Source organism: Gymnogyps californianus, chromosome 19 (assembly GCF_018139145.2).
Source record: "Gymnogyps californianus isolate 813 chromosome 19, ASM1813914v2, whole genome shotgun sequence".
NCBI lineage: Eukaryota > Metazoa > Chordata > Aves > Accipitriformes > Cathartidae > Gymnogyps > Gymnogyps californianus.
Window position 1 is genome coordinate 6431952 of NC_059489.1, and position 22359 is coordinate 6454310.

Consider the following 22359-nt stretch of genomic DNA (forward strand, 5'->3'; position numbering starts at 1 on the left):
TTTAAAACTTTCAGTGAGCACATTGCAAAGCTTGAATGAAACTTCCTAAGATGTAATGTTTTTCATGTTAGTGTCTAACTTGTTGTTGTTGTATGGTGTATCTATACTGTAGGCTGCTAAACCATCCCATAGCTGTCATGCTCGCAAAACTGAGCCCAGGATTAATTTTGCTTAACTTTGGAAAATGAAAGACATAGATCAGAGAGGAGCTCGTATCTCCCCGTTGTTTCATTAGTCAGTTCATGGTTCTGATCACTTCCCTTTCCCTAAGCTGGGGCTATTTCAGAGCTCTGCTGCTACCTCTGAAAGGTGCTTTATCAACTCCCTGTTGTAGTCCTGCAGTGGTGCAACATCCCACGTCTGCCCACCACCGAAGGACTGCTTGCTCATAGTAGTGTGAGCCCTGAAAGTTCAGCTTCTAGCCTGCAGCTCTCCCACTGATCCCTGCGACAGATCTGAAGTGTGGAACTGGAAAATAAACCCCAAGCCACCAAGCTACAGCTCTTCCTAAAGCATAATGATAATCCTTTGTAGTGTTTGTGGTTTGAACTATCACTAACAACTGCATCAGTAGCAGAGACCCTGAAGATAGGCTGGTCACAGATCAGAAGGATATCAGGAAACATGAAGAAGCTCCTTAATTAATTTCTAATCCTTTTTCAGCCTTAATCTTCTTCTTCATAGTAAGAGCTAGCATTACACATTTTCTGCACACATGCTTTCTAGATGATGTAGATTAAGTCTTAGGTCTCTGATTTGCTAGAAACAGCATGTCGGTAGGTTAGCTATTACTGCAGCCTCGTACTGGAATACCGCAGGATTATTCTGTCTGGGCTGATATATTCAGCTAAAATATTCATTAAAAGTATGTGAAGTTGGTCCAGTCATCCAGGATGTTAATCCATGCTTTGTTCTGTGCTTCACAAGGGTTTGTTCAATCTCTCTGCCATAGCTGGTGCTGTTTTATTTGTGCATTTATTCCAGAATTAGACTTTGCGTATAGCAGCGCTGGGGCAGGGGAACTTCTGAATACCTTGTGGCTAGGGTGGGGGGCACATTTCAGGAATAAGAACAAAAATACTGCAGATGATATTTTGAGTACATATTGGTTATCCAATTATAATCAAAAGGTGGGGTTTCTTCCTTACTAGCTAATGGTATAGTGTCTTCTAATTTATGATGTGAATACAGAGAAATGGATAGGCCTCTTCTACTAACATAGATATAGATGCAAGAAAGAGAGTCAGCAGTGCATGCTGAATGGTGAAGCCCTATACTCTTAACAAGACAAATATTAATCTTTTCTACTGAACTTTTTAACATCCTCTTCCACAGATATCCTGTAGCAGAATCTGAAGTCTCCCAATTTGGGACATTTGAAACATGTATGCTAGAGAATTCTGTCCCTTTAAAATTCTGTAGCAAAATAGTTTCAGGATCCTATAGAAAGATCATAATAGGCTTTTTTCAGTGCTTTCTAGAGAAGCTTCTAGATTTCCCTACAGTTAAACAGGAATTTTCCATAAAGATAGGGAGTTTTTTTAATGAGGAGTTAGTCAAATTTACAACTATCTGGACAACTAGCACCTGACCTTGCTTCTGCTGATTCCAACAGGAGAATATCAGGCTGTAACTACAGTAGAGATACAGAACGGTACGTTCATCCTTTCAAACTCGGAAACGAACGTAGGTCAGCGCTGACAATGTGTCTTGAATTGTTCTTGTGCTCTTACAGCACTACCACTTCCACGTTTAGATAAGAATTTATAATCTGTTCCATCATCTCCAGCCTTGATCAGGAGAAAAATGTGTTCACTAGCTTGGATGAAGCACTGCACTATGGAAATGAAAGGCTGAACATTTACTGAGCATTTTCAGTTGGGTAGAACACACACATTCCTGTGCTACATGTTTTTGTCAGGATTTAGGTATCTTTCAGACAGCAAATTGCAGAAAGCATTCAGAAGTTCTTCTGCAAACATCACAAGGAATAGAGACACAGAACAGACGACGGTTTTACCCAGAAGAGCAGAAGACCCTAGGGACCTTCCCACATGTATTTAACTTGCTGCAGAGGTACGTAGGAACAGGTACTATAGGAAAAGCGGACTTACAATTATAACTCTGCTGACCACCCATATATATAGGACAGTAAAAGAGAGACCAAACTAACCAAATCACTGAAAGATGAAGGGAAAAAAATCAGTTTACGCGATTACAGATGAAAACATTAGGATTAACATTTTCCTAATAGCCTAAGGGACATATTTAGGAGTTTCCTAGGATTATTAAAAGGAGCCCTCTCAAATGAAATGTTATGACTTATAGAATTCTGCTTACTCAGCACTTCTGAGAATGAGGTCATATCTGCTAAGGTGCCTAGATGTGGAAAAAGTTGACCTAGATCAGTATTTCTCAGACTTTCAGCATGTGTGGACCACTTCTGGCTCATCAGTCTTCACGCGTCTGCAGGTCCCCTACAATGGACTCCACTGCCTTGAAGGGATTGAGCTGCTGCCAGCTAGTGAAGTAGCTGGCAGTCCCACGTCTAGGGGGAATTAAGTTACTGACACTTGTCACTTTGTGCCTCCTCATTTCAGTGTGATGGCACCAGGGCCCAGAGTTTGAGGAACACTGTTTGGCCCAGAATGTAGAATTTTTATCTTAGAATCTGTTGGTTTGATTTTGTTTTGCTTTTGTGTGACAGGATGTACAAGGAATGAAAGGCAGGGATTTAGGAGTATTAAATATTTTTTTTTTAATATATAAATGAGAAAGACAACAAGCAACAGTATTTAAACCAGAAACCTGAAATCTCTTAAAGGTGATTTGGCCGTAACATTTTTATTCAGGTTTTTACTCAATACCTATTACTATGTTGTTGATTGTCAGCATGTATATATCACATTTTGTTCAGTAATCCCTTGGTGGTTCTGTTATGCTTTATCCTCTATAAATTTATGTTGCAAGTCTTTTTTTGTGCTAGGAAAGCATAAGCTGGTAGGAAAAAAGAAAAAAAAGAATGGTTTTGTAAAAGAGCTGGCATTACACCCTGAATACATATCCCTGACAAGACATGCAAATAGGCACCTATGTATTTGGATAATTATGTATATGCTTTTAGTCCCAAAATGGATTTGTATATATACAAAAACACAGTTTTAATACACAAGCTACACTGACTCTTGAGGTAGAAGTTAGAATATCAAAAACATTTTTCTATTTCAAACTGAAACATTTTAGTACGTTTGCCCCACATGTATTTCATTATAGTCTAATGTGTGCAAGAATTTTGTATTATTTCCATTTCATTTGCTTGCTTTAGTAACAGATATGCTATCATCATGTAAACCTTCTGCCCATTTAACCAAAGAGCAATCTAAATAGTCATTCAGGTATGTAAGCCTTTTTCAGTAGGCAGACTGAGCAAACGGTGTTTGAAGACACCATCATATTTGTTAACATGTGCAAAGCTTTCATACGTTCAGACAAAAGTAAAATAAATTCCAACAGCGATGACAAATATTTTTGCAGTTACAGGCCACTTCTTAAATGTTACGTGTTGACCTAGCCACTGGGTTTCCATCACCTTTCCTCTCTGAGTAATGGGATTAGCCATAATGTTACCTTGAAGTATTGTGTGTATCCTATCTCTCTAGCAAAATGGTCTAGACCAGAGGTAAGAACGTGTCTGCCCGTTAATGGTGAAGGTGCTCAAGTTATTCTTCTATACGTGAAGAAATTAGTTGTTCGAAACTTTGCAATTAAGAAAAACAGCGTCCTTCTTCCCTTACCATGGTGGGTCATCTCCGACTTATGAAAGAATGCATTGCCTTTCTCCACCCTTGCTATCTATGTTACCTCTAGAAACTCCTGCACATTCACTGCTCATGCTAACCAAAGCTCCCATTAAACGGCTTCAGCCCTTCTCTCAGTGACATGCCCATACTTAGGGATGGAAGTTGTCATTAAGGCTGTATGCATAATTCAATTTGGTGACTGAAATCACCTCTGAAAAGAGGAAATCTACCACAGAAACTTTTAGGTAGCCATGCCTGTCTGGTTTTTATATGCAGCAGATTTGGTCCAGTGTCCTTATTGCAAACGAATGTCAACAATAGAAGGATAATGGATTAGAGATCTAGCAAAAACTTCCCGTATAAATTCAGCCATTTGCCAAGTCAGTTGATGGCCTACTTTCAAGACTGTCATAGCAAGCAATTCTGAACAGTCTCTGCTTATTAAAAATGGAGTACTAAAATCAATAGAGCAATATCTTGTTGGAGAAAATTCAATTTATCAACAGGTTTGTCATTTTAAAGATGATTAAAGGACTTGTTTATTAGGCATCATCTAGACTTTAGAAATAGTTGGTATGAAAATAATAAGACATAAGCCACAATAGACTTACAAATCTTTCAATTACATCAGGGAGTGGATATTTTTCTGTAAGTGAAGGCCTAGAAGCATTTCCTATCTTTACTTTAGACTATATCAGTCACCAATTACATATTAAAAACCGGTACTGCTCACAGATTTCAATAGCTCGGGGCAGACCCATTATTCAGAATCTGTGCATTTAAAATTGTTAAAAATACCAAGTGTGCTGAAATTTTTATTAACGTCTTGTAAGAAATACTTATTCCGATCTGCAAGAGTTAGTTTTTGAAAGCTCCAGTTCAACTTCTGCGTAAGTCCTATCTAGTGAGTGAGAACATAAGCATATCTAAAGTATTTTCCTCTACTGCAGGTGAGAACACAAATCTGAGTGTGAGAATGAACTCATCTTCATCTAGGATAAAGAGAGCAAGGCTGTCTTTACAGTGTAAATAAGATGTTCAGTACCTTTCAACTTCTCAGCTATAATTCATCACAACTAGGAATGTGAACACACAAGTGCACACCCAGAGTTGGGAAAGATACCTCTTCACAGGCATTTGGGAGCATTCAGCCTCCAGTTTGCATGCTACAGGGAAGGAAAGAGGTATAAAAAATAGGAGGAAAAGCAATTGCTAATAAATGGAAATGCTGACCCATGACTGAATATGCACTACAATTTTAAAAGATTCTTCCTGGGAAGATAATCAAGACGAACTTGGCAACATTATTGTTTCAACGGATTAAACATTCTTGAAACTTTTTAGAATATATATGATAAAACACTTCTTAAAAGGAACTTGTCTTTTATGTCTAGAAAGCTAAGATCCTATCTAGTCTAAATTGTATTTTGGTAAGCACAGTGACCAAGCAAAACAGAGGGGAACTGATGGTAAATTAGCATGGTACAAAAACTGTTTTTCTCATAGCCTTTTTCAGAATAGTTTCTCACCATTTCTTTACGATTTAAGCTAGCGGAAAAGTCTCTTTCACTCTGCATGGAATAAAACATGCTTGGGAATGATGTAAGAGGAAAAAATTGCTTCTTGGTATTCAGATCTTTGGGTCATTTTGATTACTTGTAAAAATACTAATTTACACAACTGCAGTATACATGGAGCTGTACAAAAGATTAGAATACCAAACAAAGAACCAGCTCTTCCCCCATAGCCATGCAATCTATAAACACAGCAGGTAATGTGGAGTGGGGGAAAAAACCAACCAACCAACCAGCAAAAAACCCCAACAGAATAAACACAAAATCTCTTGACCAAGTTTTAGCAGAAGAGCGTTCATAAGTGAAGTCTTAGGAAGCTTTCTGATGGAAAGGATTTTGTATGTACGTCCACTGGACTGATGATGTATGCACGTAACACCAAGTCTGGAAACATGAGAGGAGGCGAGGTTTGCCTCTGTGCTGTCATTTAGTGTAGAGCTCAGGTTCACCCTGTAGCCCAAATCTCCCAGTCTTCCATCCAACTTGCACATTGACTCTCAGACACATTTGAATTGGAGGCATATTGGAACACAGAGAAGATTCTTCTAGTTAAACTAGAACTGGTAATTCTTTAGGGAGCTCTATTTCAAAAAAATGCGGGTTTGTGGGTTTTTTTGAAGTGCATTGTCAGGGAAAAAAAAATGAAGAGTTTCGGAATAGAGTGAAATGTCAGGAAAAGCAAAGATAAGTTCAGGATAGGATTTGTTTGTTTGTTTTTCTTTTATTTCTACCTCTACTGCAGTTCCACTGTTTTCTCAACAGAAAAGGTACACAAATGCTTTTGAGGCAGAGAAAATGAGAAAAGTAAAACAGTCCTCTGTTAAACAGGAACAGTAATATTTGTAAGTGGAAAGGCTAATTTATTCACCTTCTTTAAAGAACTAGAAAAAGCAGGCCAGGACAAAACAGCTCTCTGCTGCTGCTCAAAAAAACCCAGTGAAATATGCTACTAGGCAGAATAGCTCATGATTTTTGCATGCCACAAAGGATTTGCCTTGACACATAATGAATTTTATTGAGGTCAAATTTCAAGTTATCTAAATACTAGTTTACCTCCAGAGATACAGGGCTCAGGAAATTATTTTGCAATAACTATGCATTTTTTCCTTGGCAGTGATTTGGGAAGCAGCTTGATATTGTGAAATATACTGCTTTCAAAAACTTGTTACAGTTCTGCTAAAAAAGCTGATAAAACTTTCGTCCCTTTCATGGCTAAAAAGCTGAGCTTTATAGATTCTTCTTTTCATTTCCACTGACTTATAATTTCAGTAAAGCATTACCATGCTTCTCTGGCTACACCACAACTCAGACACTGCAATTTCCCTTAAGCAGGGTTCAGTACATTGCGCCTTCTTGGAACTTCATGGCTAGAGTGGTCAGAGGATTTCAAAAAGCAGCTGCAGTCACTTCGTTATTTTAGAGGGTTTATGAAAATTTAATAGGCGTAGAAATTTAGAACTTCCTGGCAGCAAAAGAATTAGAGAAATAAAGAACTACAACAAATGGGATTTTCTGGCTCTTGTAAAATTGTATCATTAACCTTAATAACAGTATGTTTTGATTGCAGTGTAAAACAGATGAACTTTGAATGCACATCCTTTACCCTGCTCAGAAAGCTGTATGCTTCTCAGTCATTCAGACAGCAATCTAATGCTCTGGATGCACAACAGCAAGAAGGTTTTCCTGACTTATTAATCAAGGCCTGTGTGTGAGGACAGACATTTTTCTTCCTCTTTCTATTCACAGAAGTTAGTAAAAAAGAAAATATTTTATTTCTGTATATGTATATATAGAGATATATACATATAAAGATATATAGATGCAGGTAAATAAAGTGATGAGTGTATTAATGATCTACACAATACTACAGTGTTATTTTATCACTTAGCTTGAAAGATACTTCCCAGATCAATTTAGCACAGCCTTTTTGCTAATGCTACCTACAAATAGTAAAGTAGAAGATACACCAACAGTTTAAAAAAGAATTTAAATCAGTCAACTAGCTAAATCTCATCTGTTCAGCACAGAAATTTCTTTTAAAAGTTGCGTTAGAACAAAAGGACTGAAGAAAATGTACAAGCAAAGGTATTAGAAAGTCCGAATATATTTATTAATATGCAGTTGATCAAATGAGATATTAATTATCTAATGTCTAAAGTCTGTCTTGCTATATGGAGAACATAAAGAAAGTGAAACACGCTGATTTCAATATACGTCCTATAAATTTCCATCCAATCTGAATTCCATTGGAAAACCTCTGGCATTTCAATCAAAGAGCTCTCTAAAAGAGCAGCTCTGGAATCCAGGCAGCTACCAAAGGTCAGTGCATCTCAGTATCACTCACTAAAAAAGGACTCAGTTAGACCCTCAGGATTTTAACATATTCAATTTTACATTTTAAACCCACATAAAAAAATGGAAAGAATAATTTTTCATTTATCTGGATTTCTCACAAGTTTTTAGGCTTCTGTACCATTTACAACCTTTTGAAAATTTATGTAAGCCTTCAGATTTTGAAAAGGCAGCTCTTTTGACATCCCTTTATTAGAGACAAAAGTTATCCTTAACACAGTTTTTAATGCAGATTCTTCGAATTAAAATCTCGTTACAGATTGCTAGACTAAATTAGGGTAATGACTTCTCCAAGCCCCAGTTATTCTCTCAATTACTTATTGACTTAGCCTAATTCTAAACTAAGGTTAATGAACTAAAAGAAGCACGCAAATGTAATTTTTTCCTCTTTCATGTAATGCTTGTAGCTGTGTCACAGCACAGGATGAGACTTGTCATCAGTGGTAAAAAGGTGGCTATAGACGCACGGGATTGTGAATTGCTGAGTCTAGTTCTGCAATCATACAGCGTAAGTCTAGCCTAGAACGCCCCAAAACATCCTTTTTAAACACTAGAGCATGACACAGGCCCACGGCGCTTCACAACGAACTTGAGTTCTCTGCTAATAAACCAAAGTCACTCCAGAATCTACCACAGTGAAGACACATCCGTGTCTGCTGTCAAAGCACTAATAGTATTTATTTAAAAAAAACTGACAGCGATCTCAGCATAGAGTCCATGCCCCATTCTACATACGATCACAAAGAACTTGGAACTTGACATAATCGCTTCATCATTTTACCTGGCTGAAGATACTTGTGATTATTATTGCCTTATCTGCTAGGTAACTGCATGCTGCACGGTTCTTGCTGTACGTGAAGTCTCTTACGGTCACATTGCAACATAACTTGTTTTCACACATTCCTCTTCCATACTTCAGTTTGCCTGCAAATATTCAGGGTGTAGGTTTCAAGATACTACACAGCAGAAGATGGTGAACGTTGAGATCCAGTCTGCTTTCCTACAGCAAAACATTCCGCATTATTTCTTTTTTCACCCCAAACAGCATGCAATGGATCCCTCCATGCAGGAAGCTCTCAACATCAAGATATATCCCCCACTGAAAATCCTTACTGGTCCCTCAAGCCTTCAGCCAGCATTGGTGGAAGCAGATCCCTTGTCCAGTCACAGAAGCCAGTTTTTCTGCTTCTCTATTTCAATAATTTAATTTTAATTTAAAAAAATCCAATGAAAGCTCTGGGATGAAATTCACCTACTACATATGGTTTAAATGTATTTGGAATATTTTAGATTAAGGAGAGCACAATTTTACTGTAAAGCTAGCGTCAACACGCACAGCAATTATTAATGCTAGACACCATAAAATTGGCTGCATCTGCTTTAGGCTTCATAGTTACTAACAAGCAAAAAACATTGCATTAATGGAGTAGTGGAAATACAATAAAGCGCTTTATTATCCCTAAAAGGCAGCATGTGGCATATAGACTCTGTGGGGTATTACCAATGTCCTAGAAGCAGTTTCATTCGTTCACATCCTGTGGCATATAATTATCTCAGACTAACCATGACCCTGCGGGTCCTCTATTAAAATTATATTTTCGTTACAGAATGGTGTATACATTATTGAAGCACATTATTTTGATTACTGAAAAATGAGATATTGTGCTCATTAGCCAGTAAGCCTGAATATTTAATTTATGAGGTTTGCTCCAAGTTTTTTACAGATCAGTCACTTAAGGGAAGTAAACAGGCAAAACTGCAGAGTAGTGAATGGGAAAGATTCTCACTGAAAATGGTGTTGTAAAAAGCAAAAAAAAGTGTGTCATGCCATATGCTGATACATGACACATTACATTAGGCAGGTAAATGGGTTAATTGGACTCATTAACATCATTGCCTTTTTAAAACTTCTCAACTAAGAAGATAAAAAGACTATTTTAATCTTTACACTTCTCTCTTACATTTTACATTTTTCACATGGGCCTCTCTTAATCAAATATTGATGATGATGTTCTTCAAAGCTCAGCAATTATATTGCAGCTCCCTCGCAGTAAGTGGCACTGTATCAAAACTCTGATATTTCCTTATCTTTATTTCCCTTCTCTCTACTTTTTTTTTATGAACACAACATAAGATCTATTGGATTCTTGCCAGAAAAGACACTCCAGATATTTTGCTTATGTGATGGCCTTCAAGCAACCTGCTGGGCCTGCATCCCCCAAACACTCGGTTGTAGCCTAGAAACCTGCTTGACTGATGCAACAGGCCCCATAATTCTGTCCCACAGCTGAAACCACCACTTCTGAAACTCAAGCCACGGATTACAGTCGTGTCACACAAAAAAGATCAGTTTTAATTTTCTTCCTGGCTGTGGAAGTCCCCGTGGTATATAGGGGAAAGCTATATGGGATGGGTCAACAGTGCTCTCTGCTGGCAGCAAGGAAAGCTTGCAGGAAACGTAGCTGGAATTTGCTTTAAAATTACCTTCAAAAATAAAGCATGAAATACTTTGAATATGTTTCTATGTCTAAGGCCTCGAGACATTTATAGGCAAATCTATAGAAGATCATGATTTACCAGGTCAAGCAGCATGCTGTTTATTGCAACCGTGATTTTGAAAATGAGGTACTAGCAGTGTTTCCACAATTTCTTTGCATACTGTTGCATACAATGATTAAGCATAAATATTAAGGCAGGGGGAAAGTATTATGAAAAATAACTATTTACGTGCACAAATATTCATCAAAAGCACTTAGATAAAACTGAATGCTCTGTAGAACACAATTGTTTAAAAACAATTAAAAATTCTTATGTATGTGCATGTGTCTATGAATGTACACACACAGAGAATACTTCAAGACAAGGATAGAGCTCTCAAAAGTTTGGAAAAATCTATAGAACAATTGTCTCCTATTTGATTATATCAATCTCCTCTTTAAGAGAAGACTTTAAAAAACAAGCATACCCTTTTTAAACAACTGTTAAATAACTTAGAAGAATAACTCTGTAAAATCATTTTATTTTCCAGCTTGGGTCCCCTCTAACAACAGCTAGAAAATCAAGACAGCAGCATAAAACTACTTCTAAAACTAACTGGATGCCATAAGCACTATATTAAGAAAATAAATGTTCTTGTATAGCCACTGCTTTGAAATAAGGGAATGTAATTCTGCTGCAGAGAGCTAAGCAGTGTGCCTTCGTAGGTTACATTTGAAATTCTAGTTTGGTGCCATGCTTCGTCACTGTCCCTAAAGTCAGATTTCAAATCACAGACTTGCCCTGAAGTCTAGGTAAACTCTGTTTTCAAACCCTGAAGCAGTCTCTGCTTTGCACAAGAGAGATATAAGGTACTTACTAAGTACAATCAATTTAAATCAAAGATGACAGTACTTTATATCACAGAATATGGTCTGGTCAAGATACTATGAACAACAACCAAAAAAATGTTAAATGAAAGGAACTTGCTTGAGGGACTCAGAAAAACATGATTCAGTTTATCACTGCACTTCAAAACTGAAGTTCAGGTGACCTGAGCTACAGAGTGAAATTTTGCATAGGACGATCCTGTCTAAGTGTCAGGAAGAAAACGAAACCCCCTGGCAGTAATGTTGACTTACCCCAGTGAGACAAAAAACAGTTGCAGATCTATTTTTGCATTTTTTAAGAACTTTGAGACCCATAGATGGCAAATACTAGGAACAGTTTAATATTAGTGTTAATGTATTGATGTTTGCATGGAGCACTTGTCCCTTCATGAAGCTGCTAGGGAGAGGAGTTGAGCAGAAACCCAGTGGTGCATTACAGGTTCCTAGTGCTGCACTCCCTAGGCCACCCGCTGCTATTGCTACATTGATACTGAAAGGCAGAAACCAACGGTAATGACAAAGTACGAGGCATTAGTAATTCAGGTGCTGCTCACGGGGGAGGAAAGCCCACCGCTCCCTGAGCCTGCAGAGCTGCTTTCCTGTTCTGCTGGAATATAGGACTCCAGGAGGAAAATATGGAAGCCAGGTGGCAGATGATCAAAACTTGGTTATTGCAGGACATAAAACTGGGGCACTACGACACCTTCAAAACACTCTTCAATCCTTGGTGATTTACTTCCCTACACAGTACTAGGCCTTCTTTGAACTGTATCTATTTTCATCGTAAAGAAAGGAACATCTAATATTGCAGATAAGATCCAAGGACACCACAGCAGGCAGCCATACACAATTGATTTTCTTGCTTCCTTACATTCAGTGCTGCTCCACTGGCAGGTACTGATACAAGTTTAAAAATGTTCTTAGAACTGATCTTCAGACCACTCTTACCTGAATAAATCCAAAATGCACTATTTCGCTATTTTGCAAAGGCCCCTAGGAAGCAGAGAGCCTATGCTACCCCTTGAAGAAAGGTGACAGTGAACTGCTAACGTAGCATGGGATTGAAAGGCAAAGAATCTATCTCAGCTCCTTCTCCTTTCCTCTTGCATTGCCTGCTTACATTTCTAGCATGGCTTCGCCGTGAAATAGGCTTCTTTTTCCGTCACTTCTCCTGCTCAGGGTCTTGAAGGCTATTTTAACACAGACTGTAACGTAAAGATGTAGGCCACAAAGGAAGTTCTGAAAAATATTTAGTTCAGGACTAGTTGTGCAAGAAAAGACGAAGGGAACAAGATATATGGTTAACTAGGACACAACAAAAATGCTTCTACAAATGCAGGGTTAAAGAACATCATTAGAAAGAAATGTTTCGGGATTGTTTGGGGTTTTTTTTCCCTAATGGTCATAAAGGTCTGTAGAGTTTCAAGATAAACATGCATCAAAGAGTTTGTGTTTATTAGGTATGCATTTTTATTGACTTTGCTTGTGTTCCACCTTTCAAAGAGCAGAATTGGGACTTTTTTGTGATCACAGGACCAGCAAGTTATACACAGATACCACATGAGTATTCAGATCTTACTTAGAAACATAGTATAGAATATATTAGCAGTATGTGCCTGTGTGGCTGTCTTGCATCAAGATAAAGAGAGAGAATAATGCTGCTGGGGAATGATGTGCACAAAGCTCTGTGAAGCAAGAATTAAAAGTAATGAGATTAAATAGAAAATAACTACATCAGGAATATGTTAATAATTTAATTAAAGTCTACCAAAGTTGAACTATTCCACAATTAAGATTGAAGCCCATCAACATGCTCTGTTCTACTTGGGGATTTTGCCACAGGTAAAATTACCTGTTTGGAAATGTTTCTTAATGTATGAGGAAAATGGGGTCAACTAAGAATGTGGTATGATCGTTACCTTTGACAATGCTGGACGTCACTGTTTTCTCAGACAGGCTTTTACTGGCATTTTAATATAGGTTTTCTTTACCACAGTCTCATTTCTAGTGCATAAGATACATGTGAATATTGATCCTTTTGAAAAACAGGAGGGCAAGATTTAGTGCTCGTTTTTTCCCCAAGTTTGTTTGCTGTGTTTTCATCTTTATATAACTTTCAAGTCAAACAGAAGCACAGAACAAAAGGGTTACTGAATAGCAGAGCAAGCAGCAACACAAAGTCCATCACTATGAAGGACTTAGCACCAAAGATTAGTCTGACACATTAAGGAAATAGGTATATAAATTTGAACAGATCTTTTCTATTATCCTTTTAAATTACCCTGTAACATTTTCTCCAATCCACAGAATGGTATAAAAAAAAAAAAATACTATGCTTTCTGGAGTAGCAGATATTGTTGACTGTACCAGACAGAGTCAACATCTTTCCCATAAGGTGCCCCATCTTCATACTGTTTATCTGATAGGAGAATGTACAAAATACAGAAAATACCTCCTCGTTAACTTCTGTGCCTGCGACCTTTTACAAGGCCACATGCAACTTTGCTTTCCACAAAACCAACTCAGTTTGATGTTCTAAAATGAGAGTGCACCATCACTTTAAAGGCTTAGTACCATAAAATATGGAAAATCCTTCTTTTATCAGTAGGTTCGCATAGTGAATAAGATCAGAACCTTCTTTTTCTCCAGTAGCAGTTAAAACTGCGCATAGGGAACAGACAATGCACTGTTTTCTGCCAAAAACAATGGAAGACAAACTACTTTTTTTTTTCTTGCATTGTTTTTTGCATGACACTTTCCTACTGAGTATAATGCATTTGTGGACTTTGAGCTTGCAAAGAGAAGGTGATTGCACTTATGTGATACTATATCCTAACAACTGTAAATGGTTATACTTGAAATGTACACTTTAAAGGTGATAAGATATTGGGTTTGTATGTAAAACAGACAATATCCTGAATTGCAATAAAGAATTTCACATAGCGTCATGGTGGTACTTCCCATAATCAAGCACAGCCTTCTATACAATCTTGGCAAGTCAGAAAGTCTCCAGAAATTAAAAAAAAAGTTCCTAAATATTTCAATCTTTCATTCAGATATAATCTGAGCAGATGGCGAATATAAGACACTTCTCTTCTTGTAGTAAGCAAATGCCCATAAAAGAAGTGCCCATTAAGAGTTGCTAGTAATGGTGGTGTATGTTGACACTCGCATGGGCATGTCCTGAAGGTGCAGTTTGGTCGTGAATCTAGAGTGGTACCTGCAGCTACTCTTCCCTTGGGCACACACTCACAACAAGAAAACTAGCGCTTCACTTAAACCTAAGGCGGCAGATAAAAGGGCAAGACCTTGCATTTTTTATATTGAAGATCTTGGATTTTGTCCTTCCTGGTGACAAGTCTGTGTGCCCATGCAGGAGATTTTTATAGTCTCACTTCAAGTGTTCAGCTCTCCCTGCAGGTCAGAAACGAGGCACGTCAGATACTTCGTTGCATTACTGATATTCTTCATCTGCAGTTACGTAGGGAAATTCCGTTTAAAAACAGTCAATACAATCTCATTACAAGCACTGCATTTTTATGAGGGGGGAAATGAGAAAGACAAACGTTACTCCTGCTCACGAATTTGCCTCTTATCATTTCCCCTCTCTGCTCTAGAGAGAGTTATTTGATTCATATCAGGGGTTATCTGGGTCACTTTTACCTTGAAAGAGAAAATAATGGTAACCTAATTTGAGATTTGTACCAATTTAAGTAAGAAAATGGGTTCTGAATATTTTGCATAGTTGCTAAATTTAACTGAGTGTTCAGTGAAGCGAGTTTCCAAATGTAAGAGGCTTTAAAGCATTTTCCCCATTTGTTTTTAAACTACATTTGTTACTTATGATCAGCAATTTTATGTCATTCATATGCAGTGTACTGAAACTGAATTCAATAAACTGACCTTCTTCCACCTATTAAACTAAACTTAGTATTTAATTATTATGCATGCCAAGTCAAGCAGAAAAACTAAGGAGCATTTATAAATGAGGTCATTGTGGTTTATTTGCAATGAATAGGAATATTTGTGTTTATTACTTTTCAGAAGAAATTTATTACTGCTTATTTTGAATTGGAATAAAGACAAAAAATAGAACATCTGTATCAAAGTTTAAAAAACCACAACACTCAAAAGCTGTTTAATCTCATCCATTTAGTTCTATTGCACAGTCTGTTCAGTGTAACTTTTTACAACATACTGTGCAAGAAAACAGGTCATTTAAACTCAGTAATTAGTATTACAGATAAAACGACACTGCAGCAATGTTAATTACTATAGTACTGATGTAGTATAGGATATAATACATAATAGTCATGTCTTTAATTTTAAATTGAAGTGCAACAAAGCGTATTATTGCTACACTTCTTCTTCTTAAAGTAAATGAATGTTATTCAAGTGTACCATTTGTATCCATGCAGAATGTTGTTAAATAAATCACAATTCTACTTTAACTCAAACTGGCATATTTCACTTTCTAATGGCATAAATTAAGGAACCTCTTGCTATAGGAACTTTTCCTATGACAGTGGAAATTATGACAGAATTATATTCCATATGAAAAATTTCCACAATCATTTTCTTTTTCATTACAGCAGCTGTAAATCAGTTTGCAAATGAAGCACAACATTCAGTCTTTTTAAAAATAAAGATGAATCTTGAGCATTACAGTTATTTGAGGTGTAGTAGGAACTGAAGATATAGAATCAAATTGTAATTAATTCTGTACTGCTATGGCTAAAATACCTGGCAATTGTAAACATAAAATATTCATACCAAAACAAAGAGACTTGCAGAGGAGGACAACGAAAGTTTTTACCTGCAGCTCGAGTAGGAGTAGGGCTCCCTATTTATGAATAATTATCTCTCTGCTTTTTGCAGCACCTTTATTTTTGGATAACTTTGTTATAAATATTAAAAGGAGAAAATGAGTTAAATTTCAGATTTGTTCAAATGTACTTAAATAATTGATGTCAGCTGAAATGTTCCCATTTTCAGTGCAGAAATTTTGTAATGAAGCCATTATTCAGACCTTGCATAAAAAAATATTCTAAAAGCCTACTTATTATAAGTGTAATAATCCTATTCACTGTGTTAACCGTGTGCCCCTGGCTAAAATATGTACATATGGATTTAGCAAAATATTTGAATATACAATATAAGATTCAAAGCAGAAGTTGAAGTATAACCTAAAGTTGTGTATTTCATCTCACAACAATAAGATGTATTGCTACATATAAACGAAGGTGTGCAAGGAGCAAAATCTTGAAGTACATATAACTACTTTCTAGGATTTACAAGTTATTTTGAAAAAAATGCTTTTTTTCCCCCCCATTTTGTTTAGGTCAGTGGGACGATGTACAATACAGGGAGACATGTATCTCTACGATTAGACAAAGAGCATTTGGTCAACATCTCTGGAGGACCGATGACATATAGTCACCGCTTAGAGGAAATCCGGTTACACTTTGGAAGTGAAGACAGCCAGGGGTCAGAGCACCTACTCAATGGACAGGCTTTCTCTGGGGAGGTATGTCAACGTATTTGGAGTTACAAATGAACCAGTATGAATTACTCACTTTCTATTTCTGCCTGAAGGTATTTGCAAACTAATTTGTACTCATAAAAATTGTTTCCCTTTATCCATCCTGAAAATCAGGGAATTACTTTTTTTTTGCCCATACACTGCAAATTGTGTGACTCATATCTAAAAATGAAACTGTTGTATTTATTGTATGCATAGACACCCTATATTCTCATATGCGCTACTTACAAAGTAATCAAGTATCTTTTGATGGGTCCTTTATATCCCTAGTAAATGCAAATACAAGATTAACCACAAAGTAATACTGAAAGTGCTTCAAGTTCTTAGAAGTGCTACTTTTGCTACTCACTGGTGTGTAACACTTTACATTGAGCATCATTCTGCTTTTGATTCCTGTAAAAATAAGGTGATACTTAATTTTAGAGATGGTTCCCCAGAAATCTGTTGGTCTGCTCAAGAAATAAAGTTAACTCCACAAGTAAACCCTGGCAGAATTGGTACTTGCTTTGTATTTTAAATACATGTCTGTAATTGTCCCAGGAAAGACCATAATTTAATTACCCTGATAGCTATTGCAGGATGGCCCATTACTCTTGCTGGACAAATATTTTAGTCTCGTATATAGAGTACTTTTTCAAGATGTATGGTAAAGTTTGCAGACTTTCTGGTAGACAAAGCAGAATCTTTTCATTCTTATGTAGGAGCACTTTTACATAGAAGAGATGCATGGGGTTTGTAGTACCCCATCCTTCTTCAGCTTGTGCCACGTCTGTGAACTATCTAGCATGCAACTCTACTCCACAAATCTTAACAAATAAAATAATGCTTCAGAATAACTGCATATTACTGTCAGGATTATTTTTAAAGACACTCTAGGTATCCCTGTTACCATTCTTTCAGAAGACCAACATGAACAGTTTTTCATAATAAAGCACTTATTTTCTTGGAGATGAATAATCAAATTACCATCTGTACTATCTATCACAGACTCTGGTGATGAGTCAGTTAATGCATGGCATTTTCCTTGGCACTGTGCAACAGCAGTTATTTAAGAGTAGGAAATTAATTGCAGAGTTGTCAAATGATGGTATTATAATTGATGGTAATCGTTTGCTTTGTTTTATAAGCTATATAGATGTATAATATAGCCAGTGGCAGCTTTTTCATGAAATTATTCATGTCTTACACAACTGACTTCTGATTGCCTTTGTTAAAATCTATGATAAGTGAACATATGTATTACTCCTTTAAGAGCTGAAAGTTAAGTATGCTGTAGTAAATAAGGTCTTTGCTTTGCTATTCAGATTTACAGAAGAGCAATGTTCAAACAAAAGCAAATTGACTGAACAAGAAAGCAAAAACCTGGTTGAAACATACCATTGCACTTGATATGATGTATCAGCATCATTTCAGATATTTTTAAGAGTTTTTAAGTTATAAATTCATCAGTCAGACTATAACAGAAGGTAAAAATGTAGAGCATTGTTTTGCAATACTTAATGTTAGTACTTAACTAGACTCTTCTGATTTTGAAAGTAGGAGTTTTGAAGTACTATTAATATTTGGTATTTGCTAACAGAGACCTCAAGTTTTTCTTAATAAAAGCAGAAAACCTAGCTAAGTGGAAACTGCTGTCAGTCAGTCAGTCGTGCACAGCTAGATCCACAGTATATGCAGGATTCATCTAGTTATCTGAATTCCTCCTGCAGTGAATAGAAAGAGATTAGCATCTTCAGGGGATGATCATTCCTGATAGCGAGAGACGCATCTCTTAGGACAGGACAAATCACTCTGTGGAGATGCATCTCCCTTGACAACAGAGCAGAGACAAACAACAGGCCACGTAGCTTAGACTAGACGCCTCCATTTCAGATGGTGAGATGAATTCTGTCCTTTGAGGATGTGTTTTTTCAAAGTTTCAGATAGCTGTTTTGGGCAGCTGGACAGGTAAGTTCCAATAAGGTCAAGTATTAATTACTAATTTGAACCTGCATCTGCACAGCTAAGTCTTATTTATAGAACACATACTGTTTCCAAAGTACAAGCACAGATTCAAATCAATCATGCTCAATAGCATGGCTGCAAATTTTCAGCGAAGGACAGCAGCTGACAGCGTTCTTAGAATATACATCCACCCATACAACTGCTGTCTGTATAAATAAGTGATTTTCGATAAGCTCTCAGCACTGGAAGATGTAATGTTTACAGCTCCCAGCAACTATAGTAAGAAAACTGTAAACAAGCTAGCTGACTTTATGATAGAGTACATGTCTTTATAAAGTAACGTATGCTTTCAAGACTGTTGCTGCTAATTACTGTTCACTTCTGCATTGGATAATGCTGCCAAAGGAGATGGGATAAAGAAAAATAACTGCCTAAGTGCATTAGTTTAATTTAGCTAGTGCAGGTAAGAATAGCAATGAATATTTGCTGGCTTAGGCTTTAGCAGGTGTAGGCAACCAGAGAAAAATCATTGCAGGATTACGCTGTTTGACTGCTAACTGCATGCTAACTCCCATGAGACTGCCTTGTTACTGCTGTTCTTATTTGTGTTGGACAAACCCACTATGGGTTTTACTGCAACCTCTTTCCCAAGGATGAAGTTACCCAAGAAGTGTGATCCATTCCAGTAGATCACAATCAGATTATTCTTACTCCTCCTTCCCTCCACTCCCATCCATATCTGTCCCTTCATTTTCACTGAGGTCTCCAATGTATGCTAAAGTCAGTACAGTACAGAGGGAGAAGGGGAACCTGGGGAGAGGTCAGGGGAGAGAGCGGTACCTCTCCCTCACAGCACTGGCAAACTATTAGATTGGCTCAAACAGACCTGAATTAAATCCAAGTGCAGGCAAGGCAGAAGCTTTTAAACAGCCCCAATATATCTTGAGTCAGCTACAATGTTCTTTACACATCTGGAAATCCCACCTAACATCCATACTAAGCAAGAAGTTTGTTCTTAGGGACTTTTTTTGTCTAGTGAAGATGTTCTGCAAGTGGACAGGCACTCAGAGCAAGCTAGAGAGCACTGGAGTGGTACCATAGCATGAAAAACAATCTAGAAATAGCAAATTGCTTCAAAATATACTGTGGTCTGAATGATACTCAGAGGCTTGTAATTTCCAGGCTTTAACCTTTAACTAGGTGTTAAAGGCTGTCAAGAGAGATCTCTATGATAATCTGGTTACCTTTTAGCCCCTAATTATCACTTTAGTAGGCAGAATAACTGAACTAATGCTTAAATAGTTTGAGCGTAAGGGCTTTAAAACTATGTATCAGATTATCATCAATATGTTTGGCACTGCTAACATGGAAAGAAAGGCAGGCTTTGGAATGCTTAAATAAATAAATCAAGCATTTAGTTGTCCCTCTGATACATACTTGAGTGTGTTTAATTCCCTACTCTTTGCATAAGCATCCTACTGTATTATCATGATTAAAAGAAAATCTTGGCTCAAGCAAAGTCCCCAACTAAGGCACCAGTCATTTGTGTCTGCTGCATAATGTCTCTATGCAAAGCAGTTTTTAATGCTTCAGAATCCATATCATTTAATGAGAAAGACCATCTTCCTTTCAGACAGCAGCAATACAAAATACAGCAGCATTTACCAGAGTGCTGCTGTTCAGGCACTGTCTACCTTGTCAAAATAAAAAGGTAACAACCTCCAAAAGGTTCATGGTAAAAATGGGACCCTTTAACTTTGCCATATGGCAAAGTCATAAAAATCCATACCAATGTTTTTTTCCTAAGCAGAAAAATGAAGAATGTGCTGCAGGAGACCTCCAACCACTTTATGGCTGTGCATTGTAGTAGCCTTATCAATGTAAAGGCAGAAAGTCAAGGAGCTTAATTATTTGGGGCTATGCACTTTTCACAAACTCAATGGCTGGAGACTTTCAAACAAGAGACCATAGTCCACAACACATGAAAAAAATAATTTCTTCTTCTCTGCCCACCAAGTCACCCTTCGAAAACCCATTGACAGAGATTATAAACACACAATGATTTCATCTGCTACATAAGAAGTAAAACGAAAGCCAGAATAGTATCTAGATAAATGAATACATATTGCAAGCTATACACATGGTTTGAAACTGAGATTTACTTTTGCTGCTGCTAAAAGCCACTAAGAAAACTGAATAAAATACAAGAAAGTGGGAATCAAAGGGGGAGGCTGGAAATTCTGAAATACCAGCCTTCTCCTACTACGGCAATTTCTTTAACTGCAGGCATATTCTATGTAAGTGAGGAACTTCTAGTGATAGTAAAGGATTACTTATCAGAGAGATCAGTGTTGCAAATCCAACTTCTGATATTTTTAGAAGCAGGACTGTCAGATAGACAGCCTATGAGAAGCATCCGGCCAGCTGGAATAATTTAATCCAGCCTGCTGCAGAATTAGTCTGAATTGTTAAATCAGAAACAGTGGCTCTGTCACTGAGACCTTCTCTACACCGTTGACTTGCCTGTGTGGATCCAAATAGCCTCTCCAAAAATCCTCATGTTGGTATTGTTTATACCAACCCACCCCCCCAAACAAAAAAAAAAAACAAAAAGCCCAACCAAAAAAACTTTACTGGAATAAAGTACTGTATATGTACTATGACTTTAGTTATGTTGGCAAAACAGAACAAGTCATGGCCAATTAGCATGTCAGAAGAAATGGCAAGTACAGGCCAACTCTATATTGTATTGCTTGTTACAAGCCATTTACATCTCCTTTTATTTCACAAGGCCCCTATCTTCTTCCCAAAAATGTCATCACCTAGAAGGTGAATGTTCAGTTGTGCCTCCCACATGACATTTGGCTCAGGACTCTGCCTCGTTTTCTAACCTATGGCTCAGTTCTGCACAAAAGCCCGTTTTCTCCACACAGTTCCCTACACTTACCCAATATTTAGATTCCTTCCCAGGTCTGTTCTTCTGTTTTGTTCCTATAGGAAGCCTCACTGATGTGAGGATTTGTGAGTTTAGCATGGCTTTTCATCAGATTGTGCTAGCACATAGTCCTTCCTCTTCCTCAGGAAGGGAGCATTAAATCAGCTAGCAATGTCACTGAGCAGAGAGGACAGGGATCTCCTGCTTCTTCATAACCACGTTCCTACAGGTGGTTACAACGCCAAAGCAGAGCTAGCTGTAAGCCAGCCGCTGCTACGCCTTGTAACGCTGGCACTCCTGCCAACAGCTTGCAGAAGAAGTTTGAAATTCAGATCTGTCAGTTGCCACAGGCCATCTGTATTACATTTTGGAAACTTTATTGGAAATGATGCAGGTCATTTTTAAGTATTTCAGCCAGAAGATAAGTTTACTGTACTCCGGTGCTTATTAATGTTGAAAAATAAGCCTCTGAGGAAAGTACCAGATGAGGGAACACATGTCTAATGGAAGGGTGGTTTAGTAAAATCTCTATAACCTTCAGATTAATGTTCAGCTTCAGAGGAGAAAGTCAATAGGATAATGAATTAAATTGCTATAGGAACAGAATATAAATCAGGAAGAGGTGGTGGTATTGTCATCACTACAGTCTAAGGAGACTATTCACATGAGTAATTCAAACTCAGCGGGAGATGAACACGTGCATTAGTTGCAAGAATGCACCTCTGTCCACCCTACAGATTACAGGTGGCCTCACCTGAAATTTTATGAAATATTCCTTTCCATAAAAAACAGAGTTAAAGTCCAAAAGACACTTACTCATCAACACATGCTTATCGTGTTTTTCTAA

General features: G+C 37.4%; 1 protein-coding gene across 3 annotated transcripts in view; it reads left to right on the forward strand.

Annotated features, from left to right (window-relative positions):
- The window catches only part of CA10 (carbonic anhydrase 10), a 207166-nt gene that overhangs the window by 145219 nt on the left and 39588 nt on the right, over positions 1-22359 (forward strand). For 2 of the 3 annotated variants that reach the window (XM_050908446.1, XM_050908444.1), the window contains exon 5: positions 16433-16618. The exons of the other annotated variant lie outside the window; for it this stretch is intronic. In XM_050908446.1, coding sequence (XP_050764403.1) covers positions 16433-16618 — 186 coding nt within the window. The remainder of the gene's footprint in view (positions 1-16432; positions 16619-22359) is intronic. 3 annotated transcript variants of the gene reach the window in all.